This window comes from Telmatherina bonti, assembly GCF_933228915.1.
Source record: "Telmatherina bonti genome assembly, chromosome: 15".
Lineage (NCBI taxonomy): Eukaryota > Metazoa > Chordata > Actinopteri > Atheriniformes > Telmatherinidae > Telmatherina > Telmatherina bonti.
The window spans coordinates 39,329,114-39,343,667 of NC_136613.1; the positions used below are offsets into that span (position 1 = coordinate 39,329,114).

At 50.7% G+C, this 14,554-nt stretch overlaps 1 protein-coding gene across 2 annotated transcripts in view; it reads left to right on the forward strand.

Moving 5' to 3' along the window:
• Positions 1–14,554, forward strand: part of rrp1 (ribosomal RNA processing 1) — a 49,240-nt gene that overhangs the window by 8,594 nt on the left and 26,092 nt on the right. For both annotated transcript variants that reach the window (XM_079253681.1, XM_079253682.1), the window contains exons 3-9: positions 4,170–4,227; positions 6,068–6,153; positions 9,491–9,552; positions 9,627–9,756; positions 13,580–13,644; positions 13,857–14,068; positions 14,199–14,305. In XM_079253681.1, the coding sequence (XP_079109807.1) occupies positions 4,170–4,227; positions 6,068–6,153; positions 9,491–9,552; positions 9,627–9,756; positions 13,580–13,644; positions 13,857–14,068; positions 14,199–14,305 (720 nt within the window). The remainder of the gene's footprint in view (positions 1–4,169; positions 4,228–6,067; positions 6,154–9,490; positions 9,553–9,626; positions 9,757–13,579; positions 13,645–13,856; positions 14,069–14,198; positions 14,306–14,554) is intronic.

Here is a 14,554-nt window from a genome sequence, read left to right on the forward strand (position 1 = left end):
AACCAGTCACGTTTCAGCCCTGTTCCCAGTAAAACCAGTCACGTTTCAGCCCTGTTCCCAGTAAAACCAGCCACGTTTCAGCCCTGTTCCCAGTAAAACCAGCCACGTTTCAGCCCTGTTCCCAGTAAAACCAGCCACGTTTCAGCCGTGTTCCCAGTAAAACCAGCCACGTTTCAGCCCTGTTCCCAGTAAAACCAGCCACGTTTCAGCCCTGTTCCCAGTAAAACCAGCCACGTTTCAGCCCTGTTCCCAGTAAAACCAGCCACGTTTCAGCCCTGTTCCCGGTAAAACCAGCCACGTTTCAGCCCTGTTCCCGGTAAAACCAGCCACGTTTCAGCCCTGTTCCCAGTAAAACCAGTCACGTTTCAGTCCTGTTCCCGGTAAAACCAGCCACGTTTCAGCCCTGTTCCCAGTAAAACCAGTCACGTTTCAGCCCTGTTCCCAGTAAAACCAGTCACGTTTCAGCCCTGTTCCCGGTAAAACCAGTCACGTTTCAGCCCTGTTCCCAGTAAAACCAGTCACGTTTCAGCCCTGTTCCCAGTAAAACCAGTCACGTTTCAGCCCTGTTCCCAGTAAAACCAGTCACGTTTCAGCCCTGTTCCCGGTAAAACCAGCCACGTTTCAGCCCTGTTCCCGGTAAAACCAGTCACGTTTCAGCCCTGTTCCCGGTAAAACCAGTCACGTTTCAGCCCTGTTCCCGGTAAAACCAGTCACGTTTCAGCCCTGTTCCCAGTAAAACCAGCCACGTTTCAGCCCTGTTCCCAGTAAAACCAGTCACGTTTCAGCCCTGTTCCCGGTAAAACCAGCCACGTTTCAGCCCTGTTCCCAGTAAAACCAGCCACGTTTCAGCCCTGTTCCCAGTAAAACCAGCCACGTTTCAGCCCTGTTCCCGGTAAAACCAGCCACGTTTCAGCCCTGTTCCCGGTAAAACCAGCCACGTTTCAGCCCTGTTCCCGGTAAAACCAGCCACGTTTCAGCCCTGTTCCCAGTAAAACCAGTCACGTTTCAGCCCTGTTCCCAGTAAAACCAGCCACGTTTCAGCCCTGTTCCCGGTAAAACCAGCCACGTTTCAGCCCTGTTCCCGGTAAAACCAGCCACGTTTCAGCCCTGTTCCCGGTAAAACCAGCCACGTTTCAGCCCTGTTCCCGGTAAAAACCAGCCACGTTTCAGCCCTGTTCCCGGTAAAACCAGCCACGTTTCAGCCCTGTTCCCAGTAAGACCAGCCACGTTTCAGCCCTGTTCCCAGTAAGACCAGCCACGTTTCAGCCCTGTTCCCAGTAAGACCAGCCACGTTTCAGCCCTGTTCCCAGTAAGACCAGTCACGTTTCAGCCCTGTTCCCAGTAAGACCAGTCACGTTTCAGCCCTGTTCCCAGTAAAACCAGTCACGTTTCAGCCCTGTTCCCAGTAAAACCAGTCACGTTTCAGCCCTGTTCCCAGTAAAACCAGCCACGTTTCAGCCCTGTTCCCAGTAAAACCAGCCACGTTTCAGCCCTGTTCCCGGTAAAACCAGTCACGTTTCAGCCCTGTTCCCAGTAAAACCAGTCACGTTTCAGCCCTGTTCCCGGTAAAACCAGCCACGTTTCAGCCCTGTTCCCAGTAAAACCAGTCACGTTTCAGCTCTGTTCCCAGTAAAACCAGCCACGTTTCAGCCCTGTTCCCAGTAAAACCAGCCACGTTTCAGCCCTGTTCCCAGTAAAACCAGCCACGTTTCAGCCCTGTTCCCAGTAAAACCAGCCACGTTTCAGCCCTGTTCCCAGTAAAACCAGTCACGTTTCAGCCCTGTTCCCAGTAAAACCAGCCACGTTTCAGCCCTGTTCCCAGTAAAACCAGCCACGTTTCAGCCCTGTTCCCAGTAAAACCAGCCACGTTTCAGCCCTGTTCCCAGTAAAACCAGTCACGTTTCAGCCCTGTTCCCAGTAAGACCAGTCACGTTTCAGCCCTGTTCCCAGTAAAACCAGCCACGTTTCAGCCCTGTTCCCAGTAAAACCAGCCACGTTTCAGCCCTGTTCCCAGTAAAACCAGCCACGTTTCAGCCCTGTTCCCAGTAAAACCAGCCACGTTTCAGCCCTGTTCCCAGTAAAACCAGCCACGTTTCAGCCCTTTCCCGGTAAAACCAGCCACGTTTCAGCCCTGTTCCCGGTAAAACCAGTCACGTTTCAGTCCTGTTCCCAGTAAAACCAGCCACGTTTCAGCCCTGTTCCCAGTAAAACCAGTCACGTTTCAGCCCTGTTCCCAGTAAGACCAGCCACGTTTCAGCCCTTTTCCCAGTAAAACCAGCCACGTTTCAGCCCTGTTCCCAGTAAAACCAGCCACGTTTCAGCCCTGTTCCCAGTAAAACCAGCCACGTTTCAGCCCTGTTCCCAGTAAAACCAGCCACGTTTCAGCCCTGTTCCCGGTAAAACCAGCCACGTTTCAGCCCTGTTCCCGGTAAAACCAGCCACGTTTCAGCCCTGTTCCCAGTAAAACCAGTCACGTTTCAGTCCTGTTCCCGGTAAAACCAGCCACGTTTCAGCCCTGTTCCCAGTAAAACCAGTCACGTTTCAGCCCTGTTCCCAGTAAAACCAGTCACGTTTCAGCCCTGTTCCCGGTAAAACCAGTCACGTTTCAGCCCTGTTCCCAGTAAAACCAGTCACGTTTCAGCCCTGTTCCCAGTAAAACCAGTCACGTTTCAGCCCTGTTCCCAGTAAAACCAGTCACGTTTCAGCCCTGTTCCCGGTAAAACCAGCCACGTTTCAGCCCTGTTCCCGGTAAAACCAGTCACGTTTCAGCCCTGTTCCCGGTAAAACCAGTCACGTTTCAGCCCTGTTCCCGGTAAAACCAGTCACGTTTCAGCCCTGTTCCCGGTAAAACCAGTCACGTTTCAGCCCTGTTCCCGGTAAAACCAGCCACGTTTCAGCCCTGTTCCCGGTAAAACCAGTCACGTTTCAGCCCTGTTCCCGGTAAAACCAGTCACGTTTCAGCCCTGTTCCCGGTAAAACCAGTCACGTTTCAGCCCTGTTCCCGGTAAAACCAGTCACGTTTCAGCCCTGTTCCCGGTAAAACCAGCCACGTTTCAGCCCTGTTCCCAGTAAAACCAGCCACGTTTCAGCCCTGTTCCCGGTAAAACCAGCCACGTTTCAGCCCTGTTCCCGGTAAAACCAGCCACGTTTCAGCCCTGTTCCCGGTAAAACCAGCCACGTTTCAGCCCTGTTCCCGGTAAAACCAGCCACGTTTCAGCCCTGTTCCCGGTAAAACCAGCCACGTTTCAGCCCTGTTCCCGGTAAAAACCAGCCACGTTTCAGCCCTGTTCCCGGTAAAACCAGCCACGTTTCAGCCCTGTTCCCAGTAAGACCAGCCACGTTTCAGCCCTGTTCCCAGTAAGACCAGCCACGTTTCAGCCCTGTTCCCAGTAAGACCAGCCACGTTTCAGCCCTGTTCCCAGTAAGACCAGCCACGTTTCAGCCCTGTTCCCAGTAAGACCAGTCACGTTTCAGCCCTGTTCCCAGTAAGACCAGTCACGTTTCAGCCCTGTTCCCAGTAAAACCAGTCACGTTTCAGCCCTGTTCCCAGTAAAACCAGTCACGTTTCAGCCCTGTTCCCAGTAAAACCAGTCACGTTTCAGCCCTGTTCCCAGTAAAACCAGTCACGTTTCAGCCCTGTTCCCAGTAAAACCAGTCACGTTTCAGCCCTGTTCCCAGTGAAACCAGCCACGTTTCAGCCCTGTTCCCAGTAAAACCAGTCACGTTTCAGCCGTGTTCCCAGTGAAACCAGCCACGTTTCAGCCGTGTTCCCAGTGAAACCAGCCACGTTTCAGCCGTGTTCCCAGTAAAACCAGCCACGTTTCAGCCGTGTTCCCAGTAAAACCAGCCACGTTTCAGCCCTGTTCCCAGTAAAACCAGCCACGTTTCAGCCCTGTTCCCGGTAAAACCAGCCACGTTTCAGCCCTGTTCCCGGTAAAACCAGCCACGTTTCAGCCCTGTTCCCGGTAAAACCAGCCACGTTTCAGCCCTGTTCCCAGTAAAACCAGTCACGTTTCAGCCCTGTTCCCAGTAAAACCAGTCACGTTTCAGCCCTGTTCCCAGTAAAACCAGCCACGTTTCAGCCCTGTTCCTACCATGGTATAAAGAGGTGTGAAAGGCTCCTCCAGACAGTTAAACATCTGGTGATGAAGATCCTGTTTTGTTTAAAGGAGGAGTTGTCCAACCAGATCTCCACGCTGATCCACAGCTTCCAGAACATCGATGGACGTAAGTTTCCCTCCTTCTGTCCGTCGGCGTGAATCTGTTAAGTTTCCCTCCTTCTGTCCGTCGGCGTGAATCCGTTAAGTTTCCCTCCTTCTGTCCGTCGGCGTGAATCCGTTAAGTTTCCCTCCTTCTGTCCGTCGGCGTGAATCCGTTAAGTTTCCCTCCTTCTGTCCGTCGGCGTGAATCCGTTAAGTTTCCCTCCTTCTGTCCGTCGGCGTGAATCCGTTAAGTTTCCCTCCTTCTGTCCGTCGGCGTGAATCCGTTAAGTTTCCCTCCTTCTGTCCGTCGGCGTGAATCCGTTAAGTTTCCCTCCTTCTGTCCGTCGGCGTGAATCCGTTAAGTTTCCCTCCTTCTGTCCGTCGGCGTGAATCCGTTAAGTTTCCCTCCTTCTGTCCGTCGGCGTGAATCCGTTAAGTTTCCCTCCTTCTGTCCGTCGGCGTGAATCCGTTAAGTTTCCCTCCTTCTGTCCGTCGGCGTGAATCCGTTAAGTTTCCCTCCTTCTGTCCGTCGGCGTGAATCCGTTAAGTTTCCCTCCTTCTGTCCGTCGGCGTGAATCCGTTAAGTTTCCCTCCTTCTGTTCGTCGGCGTGAATCCGTTAAGTCTCCCTCCTTCTGTCCGTCGGCGTGAATCCGTTAAGTCTCCCTCCTTCTGTCCGTCGGCGTGAATCCGTTAAGTCTCCCTCCTTCTGTCCGTCGGCGTGAATCCGTTAAGTTTCCCTCCTTCTGTCCGTCGGCGTGAATCCGTTAAGTTTCCCTCCTTCTGTCTGTCGGCGTGAATCCGTTAAGTTTCCCTCCTTCTGTCTGTCGGCGTGAATCCGTTAAGTTTCCCTCCTCCTGTCCGTCGGCGTGAATCCGTTAAGTTTCCCTCCTTCTGTCCGTCGGCGTGAATCCGTTAAGTCTCCCTCCTTCTGTCCGTCGGCGTGAATCCGTTAAGTCTCCCTCCTTCTGTCCGTCGGCGTGAATCCGTTAAGTCTCCCTCCTTCTGTCCGTCGGCGTGAATCCGTTAAGTTTCCCTCCTTCTGTCCGTCGGTGTGAATCCGTTAAGTTTCCCTCCTTCTGTCCGTCGGCGTGAATCTGTTAAGTCTCCCTCCTTCTGTCCGTCGGCGTGATTCCGTTAAGTTTCCCTCCTTCTGTCTGTCGGCGTGAATCCGTTAAGTTTCCCTCCTTCTGTCTGTCGGCGTGAATCCGTTAAGTTTCCCTCCTTCTGTCCGTCGGCGTGAATCCGTTAAGTTTCCCTCCTTCTGTCCGTCGGCGTGAATCCGTTAAGTCTCCCTCCTTCTGTCCGTCGGCGTGAATCCGTTAAGTCTCCCTCCTTCTGTCCGTCGGCGTGAATCCGTTAAGTTTCCCTCCTTCTGTCCGTCGGCGTGAATCCGTTAAGTTTCCCTCCTTCTGTCCGTCGGCGTGAATCCGTTAAGTTTCCCTCCTTCTGTCCGTCGGCGTGAATCCGTTAAGTTTCCCTCCTTCTGTCCGTCGGCGTGAATCCGTTAAGTTTCCCTCCTTCTGTCCGTCGGCGTGAATCCGTTAAGTTTCCCTCCTTCTGTCCGTCGGCGTGAATCCGTTAAGTTTCCCTCCTTCTGTCCGTCGGCGTGAATCCGTTAAGTTTCCCTCCTTCTGTCCGTCGGCGTGAATCCGTTAAGTTTCCCTCCTTCTGTCCGTCGGCGTGAATCCGTTAAGTTTCCCTCCTTCTGTCCGTCGGCGTGAATCCGTTAAGTTTCCCTCCTTCTGTCCGTCGGCGTGAATCCGTTAAGTTTCCCTCCTTCTGTCCGTCGGCGTGAATCCGTTAAGTTTCCCTCCTTCTGTCCGTGAATCCGTGCTGCGTTGGCTAACTGTGGATCTGCCAACAGAGCTGCAGTACCTGGAGAGCTTCCTGCAGACCTTCACCAGGGAGTGGACCAGCATCGACAGGCTGCGCATGGACAAGTTCTACCAGGTGTGTGAGGACTCCATCATTCAGTCGACTGTGCAATCTCCCTCTATAGTCTGGTACAATGACAATGAAGGTTATTCTATTCTATTCTTTTGTGTTCTATTCTAATAAATACCACAAGGTTTCACGTGTCAGCAGGTTGTCATGATGTTCAAGGGTCGAGAGAAAAACGTTTTAGAAGGTTCTGCATGAAGATATCACTCTGGTCTTTGCCCCACCCTAACCTCCACCTACCTCCAACCTGACCTCCACCCTAACCTCCACCTACCTCCAACCTGACCTCTACCCTAACCTCCACCTACCTCCAACCTGACCTCTACCCTAACCTCCACCTACCTCCAACCTGACCTCCACCCTAACCTCCACCTACCTCCAACCTGACCTCTACCCTAACCTCCACCTACCTCCAACCTGACCTCCACTATAACCTCCACCTACCTCCAACCTGACCTCCACCCTAACCTCCACCTACCTCCAACCTGACCTCTACCCTAACCTCCACCTACCTCCAACCTGACCTCTACCCTAACCTCCACCTACCTCCAACCTGACCTCCACCCTAACCTCCACCTACCTCCAACCTGACCTCCACCCTAACCTCCACCTACCTCCAACCTGACCTCCACTATAACCTCCACCTACCTCCAACCTGACCTCCACTATAACCTCCACCTACCTCCAACCTGACCTCTACCCTAACCTCCACCTACCTCCAACCTGACCTCTACCCTAACCTCCACCTACCTCCAACCTGACCTCTACCCTAACCTCCACCTACCTCCAACCTGACCTCCACTATAACCTCCACCTACCTCCAACCTGACCTCCACTATAACCTCCACCTACCTCCAACCTGACCTCTACCCTAACCTCCACCTACCTCCAACCTGACCTCCACCTACCTCCAACCTGACCTCCACTATAACCTCCACCTACCTCCAACCTGACCTCCACCCTAACCTCCACCTACCTCCAACCTGACCTCCACTATAACCTCCACCTACCTCCAACCTGACCTCCACTATAACCTCCACCTACCTCCAACCTGACCTCTACCCTAACCTCCACCTACCTCCAACCTGACCTCTACCCTAACCTCCACCTACCTCCAACCTGACCTCCACTATAACCTCCACCTACCTCCAACCTGACCTCCACTATAACCTCCACCTACCTCCAACCTGACCTCTACCCTAACCTCCACCTACCTCCAACCTGACCTCTACCCTAACCTCCACCTACCTCCAACCTGACCTCCACTATAACCTCCACCTACCTCCAACCTGACCTCCACCCTAACCTCCACCTACCTCCAACCTGACCTCCACTATAACCTCCACCTACTTCCAACCTGACCTCTACCCTAACCTCCACCTACCTCCAACCTGACCTCTACCCTAACCTCCACCTACCTCCAACCTGACCTCTACCCTAACCTCCACCTACCTCCAACCTGACCTCTACCCTAACCTCCACCTACCTCCAACCTGACCTCTACCCTAACCTCCACCTACCTCCAACCTGACCTCTACCCTAACCTCCACCTACCTCCAACCTGACCTCCACTATAACCTCCACCTACCTCCAACCTGACCTCTACCCTAACCTCCACCTACCTCCAACCTGACCTCTACCCTAACCTCCACCTACCTCCAACCTGACCTCCACTATAACCTCCACCTACCTCCAACCTGACCTCCACCCTAACCTCCACCTACCTCCAACCTGACCTCCACTATAACCTCCACCTACCTCCAACCTGACCTCTACCCTAACCTCCACCTACCTCCAACCTGACCTCCACTATAACCTCCACCTACCTCCAACCTGACCTCCACCCTAACCTCCACCTACCTCCAACCTGACCTCCACTATAACCTCCACCTACCTCCAACCTGACCTCCACTATAACCTCCACCTACCTCCAACCTGACCTCCACTATAACCTCCACCCCTACCTCCAACCTGACCTCTACCCTAACCTCCACCTACCTCCAACCTGACCTCTACCCTAACCTCCACCTACCTCCAACCTGACCTCTACCCTAACCTCCACCTACCTCCAACCTGACCTCCACTATAACCTCCACCTACCTCCAACCTGACCTCCACTATAACCTCCACCTACCTCCAACCTGACCTCCACCATAACCTCCACCTACCTCCAACCTGACCTCCACCATAACCTCCACCTACCTCCAACCTGACCTCTACCCTAACCTCCACCTACCTCCAACCTGACCTCCACTATAACCTTCACCTACCTCCAACCTGACCTCTACCCTAACCTCCACCTACCTCCAACCTGACCTCTACCCTAACCTCCACCTACCTCCAACCTGACCTCTACCCTAACCTCCACCTACCTCCAACCTGACCTCTACCCTAACCTCCACCTACCTCCAACCTGACCTCTACCCTAACCTCCACCTACCTCCAACCTGACCTCTACCCTAACCTCCACCTACCTCCAACCTGACCTCCACTATAACCTCCACCTACCTCCAACCTAACCTCTACCCTAACCTCCACCTACCTCCAACCTGACCTCCACTATAACCTCCACCTACCTCCAACCTGACCTCTACCCTAACCTCCACCTACCTCCAACCTGACCTCTACCCTAACCTCCACCTACCTCCAACCTGACCTCCACTATAACCTCCACCTACCTGCAACCTGACCTCCACTATAACCTCCACCTACCTCCAACCTGACCTCCACCCTAACCTCCACCTACCTCCAACCTGACCTCCACTATAACCTCACTCCTACCTCCAACCTGACCTCCACTATAACCTCACTCCTACCTCCAACCTGACCTCTACCCTAACCTCCACCTACCTCCAACCTGACCTCCACCATAACCTCCACCTACCTCCAACCTGACCTCCACCCTAACCTCCACCTACCTCCAACCTGACCTCTACCCTAACCTCCACCTACCTCCAACCTGACCTCCACTATAACCTCCACCTACCTCCAACCTGACCTCCACTATAACCTCCACCTACCTCCAACCTGACCTCCACTATAACCTCCACCTACCTCCAACCTGACCTCTACCCTAACCTCCACCTACCTCCAACCTGACCTCCACTATAACCTCCACCTACCTCCAACCTGACCTCCACCCTAACCTCCACCTCCCTCCACCCAGACCTCCATGCTAACCTCCGCCCCGACCTCCACCCTGACCTCCACCCTAACCTCCACCCCGACCTCCACCCTAACCTCCACCCCGACCTCCACCCCGACCTCCACCCTAACCTCCACCCCGACCTCCACCCCGACCTCCATGCTAACCTCCACCCTGACCTCCAATGTGTGTGTTTTGCAGCTGATTCGCTTCATGTTCAGGCAGACGTTTGAGATGCTGAGGAGGAGGGACTGGGAGAACAGGTAACGTCGGTAGCATGGTAACTCTCCACTCCGGCTGAGTTTGCGGTGTGAAGCTGTATCTTTCTGGTCTCCAGTGTCGTCAGCAGGTTTCTGGAGCTGCTGAGTCTCCGCGTCCTGCAGAGCGACGCAGAGGTGCCCAGTGGTTTGCAGCTGCACATCCTCGATGTCTACCTGACGGAACTGGCAGCTGTGGGTTCAGCAGAGGTACAAACATCTCATCATGCTGATTTATCTACAGACTCGGTCTTTGGACTCTGCAGTTGTTTGAGCTTATTTCAGGTTTAGGCCTATTTATGCTGCCGAAGAAGACAGGTACGTAGACGGAAGACCAGTTTCGTCTGTCTTTTGCATGGGTTACCTGTGTAATTTGGTGCATTTTCAGGGTGGATTCGTCCTACAGTGTGGATGACAAAGCTCTGCTATTGGAAATCATGGGGGTCGTATCGAGTTGTATATGAATAAACCAAAGAAGAAGAGACATAGAAAGATGACACAGAAATCACCAAATTACTTAGAAAAAGAGATGTTCTTGAACTTTTTCTAGTTTTTGGAAGGTTGGGAACGACTATTTAACTGAATTACCTCGACCGATTGGTGTCAAAACAACAGTGACCTCTGTCCTCACTACTGCCCTCTGGTGGATGAACACCATGCCAACGTAAAAGACACATGGAGTATTAGAGCGATGATGTATGAAAACGTTTGAAACGGATGTCCCCATTTACGTACGTATGGGAGAATAAATGGACAAAACATGCTGTGTGATAAGTGTGTGTGTCTGTCCTGGTCCTCGCCACCCTGCATTGTTAGACATTGGTGTAACACACCGAACTTAACTGCATGAGTCTATAGCAGGCAGTAAAAACATAGGACAGGGTTAATAATCTGAATGAGATGTCTTTGAGAAAGAAAATATGCAGGTCAGTGGGTCTTCAGGACCAGCATTATGGTCTGGATAATTTCACCACATTGTTTTTGTTTGTCTTAGATTTTGTTTCATAACTGTTCAGAAAAATTCTGCCACAAATCAGTGTTCTGCCCAGAACACGGAGAGTTCTGCAGGAATACATCCGGGTCCCCTGATCATCCATATGGGACACATCTGGGTTTCATCCAAATACATCTTGTGGTCCCATATCTTCCCAGTCCTTTGAAACCTCCCTGGTCCTGTTGAATCTCCATGGTCCAGCACCCACACTCCCCCAGATGCCCACATTCCCATGAAACTGCTATTAGATGTCAGCAGTTTGGTTCTAGCTGTTTGCTGTTAGCCATTATTTGCTGCTAGCACTTGTCTGTAGTTATTACCTCTAGCTGTTAGGTCTACTTGTCAATCGTTTGGTGCCAGCTGTTAGGTCTACTTCTTATCGGTTTGGTGCCAGCTGTTAGGTCTACTTCTTATCGGTTTGGTGCCAGCTGTTAGGTCTACTTCTTATCGGTTTGGTGCCAGCTGTTAGGTCTACTTCTTATCGGTTTGGTGCCAGCTGTTAGGTCTACTTCTTATTGGTTTGGTGCCAGCTGTTAGGTCTACTTGTCAATCGTTTGGTGCCAGCTGTTAGGTCTACTTCTTATTGGTTTGGTGCCAGCTGTTAGGTCTACTTCTTATTGGTTTGGTGCCAGCTGTTAGGTCTACTTCTTATTGGTTTGGTGCCAGCTGTTAGGTCTACTTGTCAGTCGTTTGGTGCCAGCTGTTAGGTCTACTTCTTATCGGTTTGGTGCCAGCTGTTAGGTCTACTTCTTATTGGTTTGGTGCCAGCTGTTAGGTCTACTTGTCAGTCGTTTGGTGCCAGCTGTTAGGTCTACTTGTCAGTCGTTTGGTGCCAGCTGTTAGGTCTACTTCTTATCGGTTTGGTGCCAGCTGTTAGGTCTACTTCTTATCGGTTTGGTGCCAGCTGTTAGGTCTACTTCTTATCGGTTTGGTGCCAGCTGTTAGGTCTACTTCTTATCGGTTTGGTGCCAGCTGTTAGGTCTACTTGTCAGTCGTTTGGTGCCAGCTGTTAGGTCTACTTCTTATCGGTTTGGTGCCAGCTGTTAGGTCTACTTCTTATTGGTTTGGTGCCAGCTGTTAGGTCTACTTGTCAGTCGTTTGGTGCCAGCTATTTGGTCTACTTGTCAGTCGTTTGGTGCCAGCTGTTAGGTCTACTTCTTATCGGTTTGGTGCCAGCTGTTAGGTCTACTTCTTATCGGTTTGGTGCCAGCTGTTAGGTCTACTTCTTATCGGTTTGGTGCCAGCTGTTAGGTCTACTTCTTATCGGTTTGGTGCCAGCTGTTAGGTCTACTTGTCAGTCGTTTGAATATGTGCATAAGGTCATGGATGAAGATAGGGCTGGGCGATATGAACTTTTAGTAATATCCTGATATTTTTATGCCATGTCACGATATACGATATATATCTCGATATTTACCTCAGCCTTGAATGAATGCTTTGGTGCATACAATCACATCAGTAAGATGATTTTGTGTCTCCATTAAAACATAATTGTTCATACTGCATTAAGATATGCTAATTTTAAACATTCATGCCAAAAGGATGAAATTGTAACGAAGCAAACTGATCAAAACCGTATTTATTGAACAGTTAAAGCAGCGGCAGAAACATGTCATTTTAAAACAAAATAAAGTGCCTTTGCATGATGTAATAAATGCAACGTATGAAAATAGGTGCTCTGGGGGGACTTTTCAAATGATGAACTATTATAAGGCTTTGCTTTATGGATACGTTTTTGAGTTGTCGTGTATTTTTTTAATCGCAGAGTTTAGCGTAGAAATCAGTCTTATAATCCAGGCAGAATGTCCTCGTATCGTCTCCAATAAACGGCTTCAGACAGTTTTTAATTCAGGGTTTGATTCCCACTCCTTTCTGTACTTTCTAGAGACATGAGGAGCCTGATAAATATGCTTGTGTCACACACAGTGGATGAGGTGAGTAAGTGACAGAGGCTGTGAATGTAATCAAATAGAATGAATTATTTTTGCGTGACGTGAAAAACGTAATTTCCGTCCCACTCTGTAATCCAGAGCGGGATCCGTGGCGGATTTGGCTGTTCATTGTGACTGTAGGTGGAGTCGTGCAGGTGTCCTCTCTGCTCCTCTGACTGGCTGCAGCTGCAGCCGGAGCGACTGAGTGCTTTAGGACGGGGAGAGACTCTCCTTCTGACAATAACTTTACAATATGCGCTTTAAAGTCAGTCGCCAAAACACCAGGAAAGTCTCCAATAACTCCTGTAAAAGTCGCTAGATTTGTCGCTTTTCACAAGAAGTCGCCAGATTTAGTGAGAAAGTGGCTCCACGCTGCCTCTCATGACGTAGCACGTAGCTCACGTTATGTACGTAACGAGGTGCGCTTGTTTTAACTCTCTGTGCAAAGCGGTGCAGAGTGGAGGAGGAGGGAGGAAACCCCCCCACAGCTAAAAACACCTGCGTGACAACAGGATACTCCAATATGACGAATATAGACATTTTCTATATCACACAGAGGACTAGCCACGATATCTCCAGTATATTCGATATATCGCCCAGCCCTAGATGAAGACCTTCTGATGGTCCAGTTCCTTCTTCCAGCTACAGTTGAGACAAGACTCTGAAGGCACGCAGAGGTGTGAGGTATTCTAGAGTCCTGAAGCTTTTCTTTTTCCTCATATGTGATCAAACTGCTGTCATCCTGTCAGAATATTGAAACATCTGAATCAGTAAGTGTTTAAAAAGTCTTTTTGTCTTATCAGATTTCCTCTCAGGGGGATGATGAGATTAATTTATTCCCTTTGTAGGACACTTGCATGTCTATTGAAGTTTACGTAAAGTGAGAAATGACTGTTCAGGATAAATTATTGACCACCTGCAGATTAAATTTAAAGTAGGAATCTGCTTTGCTGTGAACATATTTAATGTCTGATGGGTGTTTAAATAAAGTTTGAAGTTGAATGATGGTTGAGTCACACAGCAGCCGGTTGACGTCCAGCAGACGGGGAGGCTGGTGGTGTAAGCTTCCTCCTGCTTTATTGTCATCTTCATTGTGGTCTTTTAACAGCTCACTGCAGATCAGAACCTCGCCTTCATAGAACCGTTCTGCAGAACAGCAGCCAAGACAAAGAAGTAAGTCCTCATCATCGCCAGGTTTATGCTGCTCCATCTTCAGTGAATCTAGACATCCAGTTTTTATATTTTTAGTTTGGCTCTGGATCAAACTTGTGTGATTAATAACAAAGACAGCAGTGGTGATTATTCATGAGTGCAGCGGCTCTCGTACAGGTGCTTCTCGCGTTGTCTAACGTCCCTATGCTTCTGCATCTTCTCTGTTTCTGCAGTCGGACACTCTTCGGAGCCATCTGCAGCAACAGCTTTAGCACCATCATAGAACAGGCTCCTTTTGCCATCGAAGATTTGATGAAAGAGCTGGAAGCAGCTGAATCCATGGACTCAGATTCAGGCCGAGCATCTGAGGAAGACAACGAACTGGGAGAGGAGAAAATGAAGAGCAGAGCATCCAACCAGAAAGCAGTGAAAAAACAGATTAATGGTAATTTTCTGCACATTATAAAAGTTCAGACCGCCTGAGACTGTCGGACCTGATTCCAGGTGACTGCGGGCTGAACTTGGTGTCGGAGGTTTGATCTATTCAGAGAAAATCTAAAGAACTCTGCTTCCAGGCAAAACATCCCACGAAGAGAAAGAAGAAGGTGAAGACGACGAGCTTCTTCATCTGGAGCACTCGGACACAGAGCCGCTCGATGACGATGTGGGATCTGTCCTACAGGTAATGTATATCATAGGGGTGGTATTTTGACGGATTAAATTGCGAATAAAGCCTGTTCCATCCTCCACGAGAAGCAAGAATTGAGTTCTTGTTCTCGAGGCTGCAAGAACAAGAAAAAACGTCTTGTTCGGCAGGTCCATACATCCTCCAGGAGAAGCAGGTCTGCAGCGGGGAGGGATCACTGCGGGGGGGGGGGGGGGGGGTCGTGCACGCGGCTGGGTCCGAGTCTTTTATTGTAAAAAATCTTGG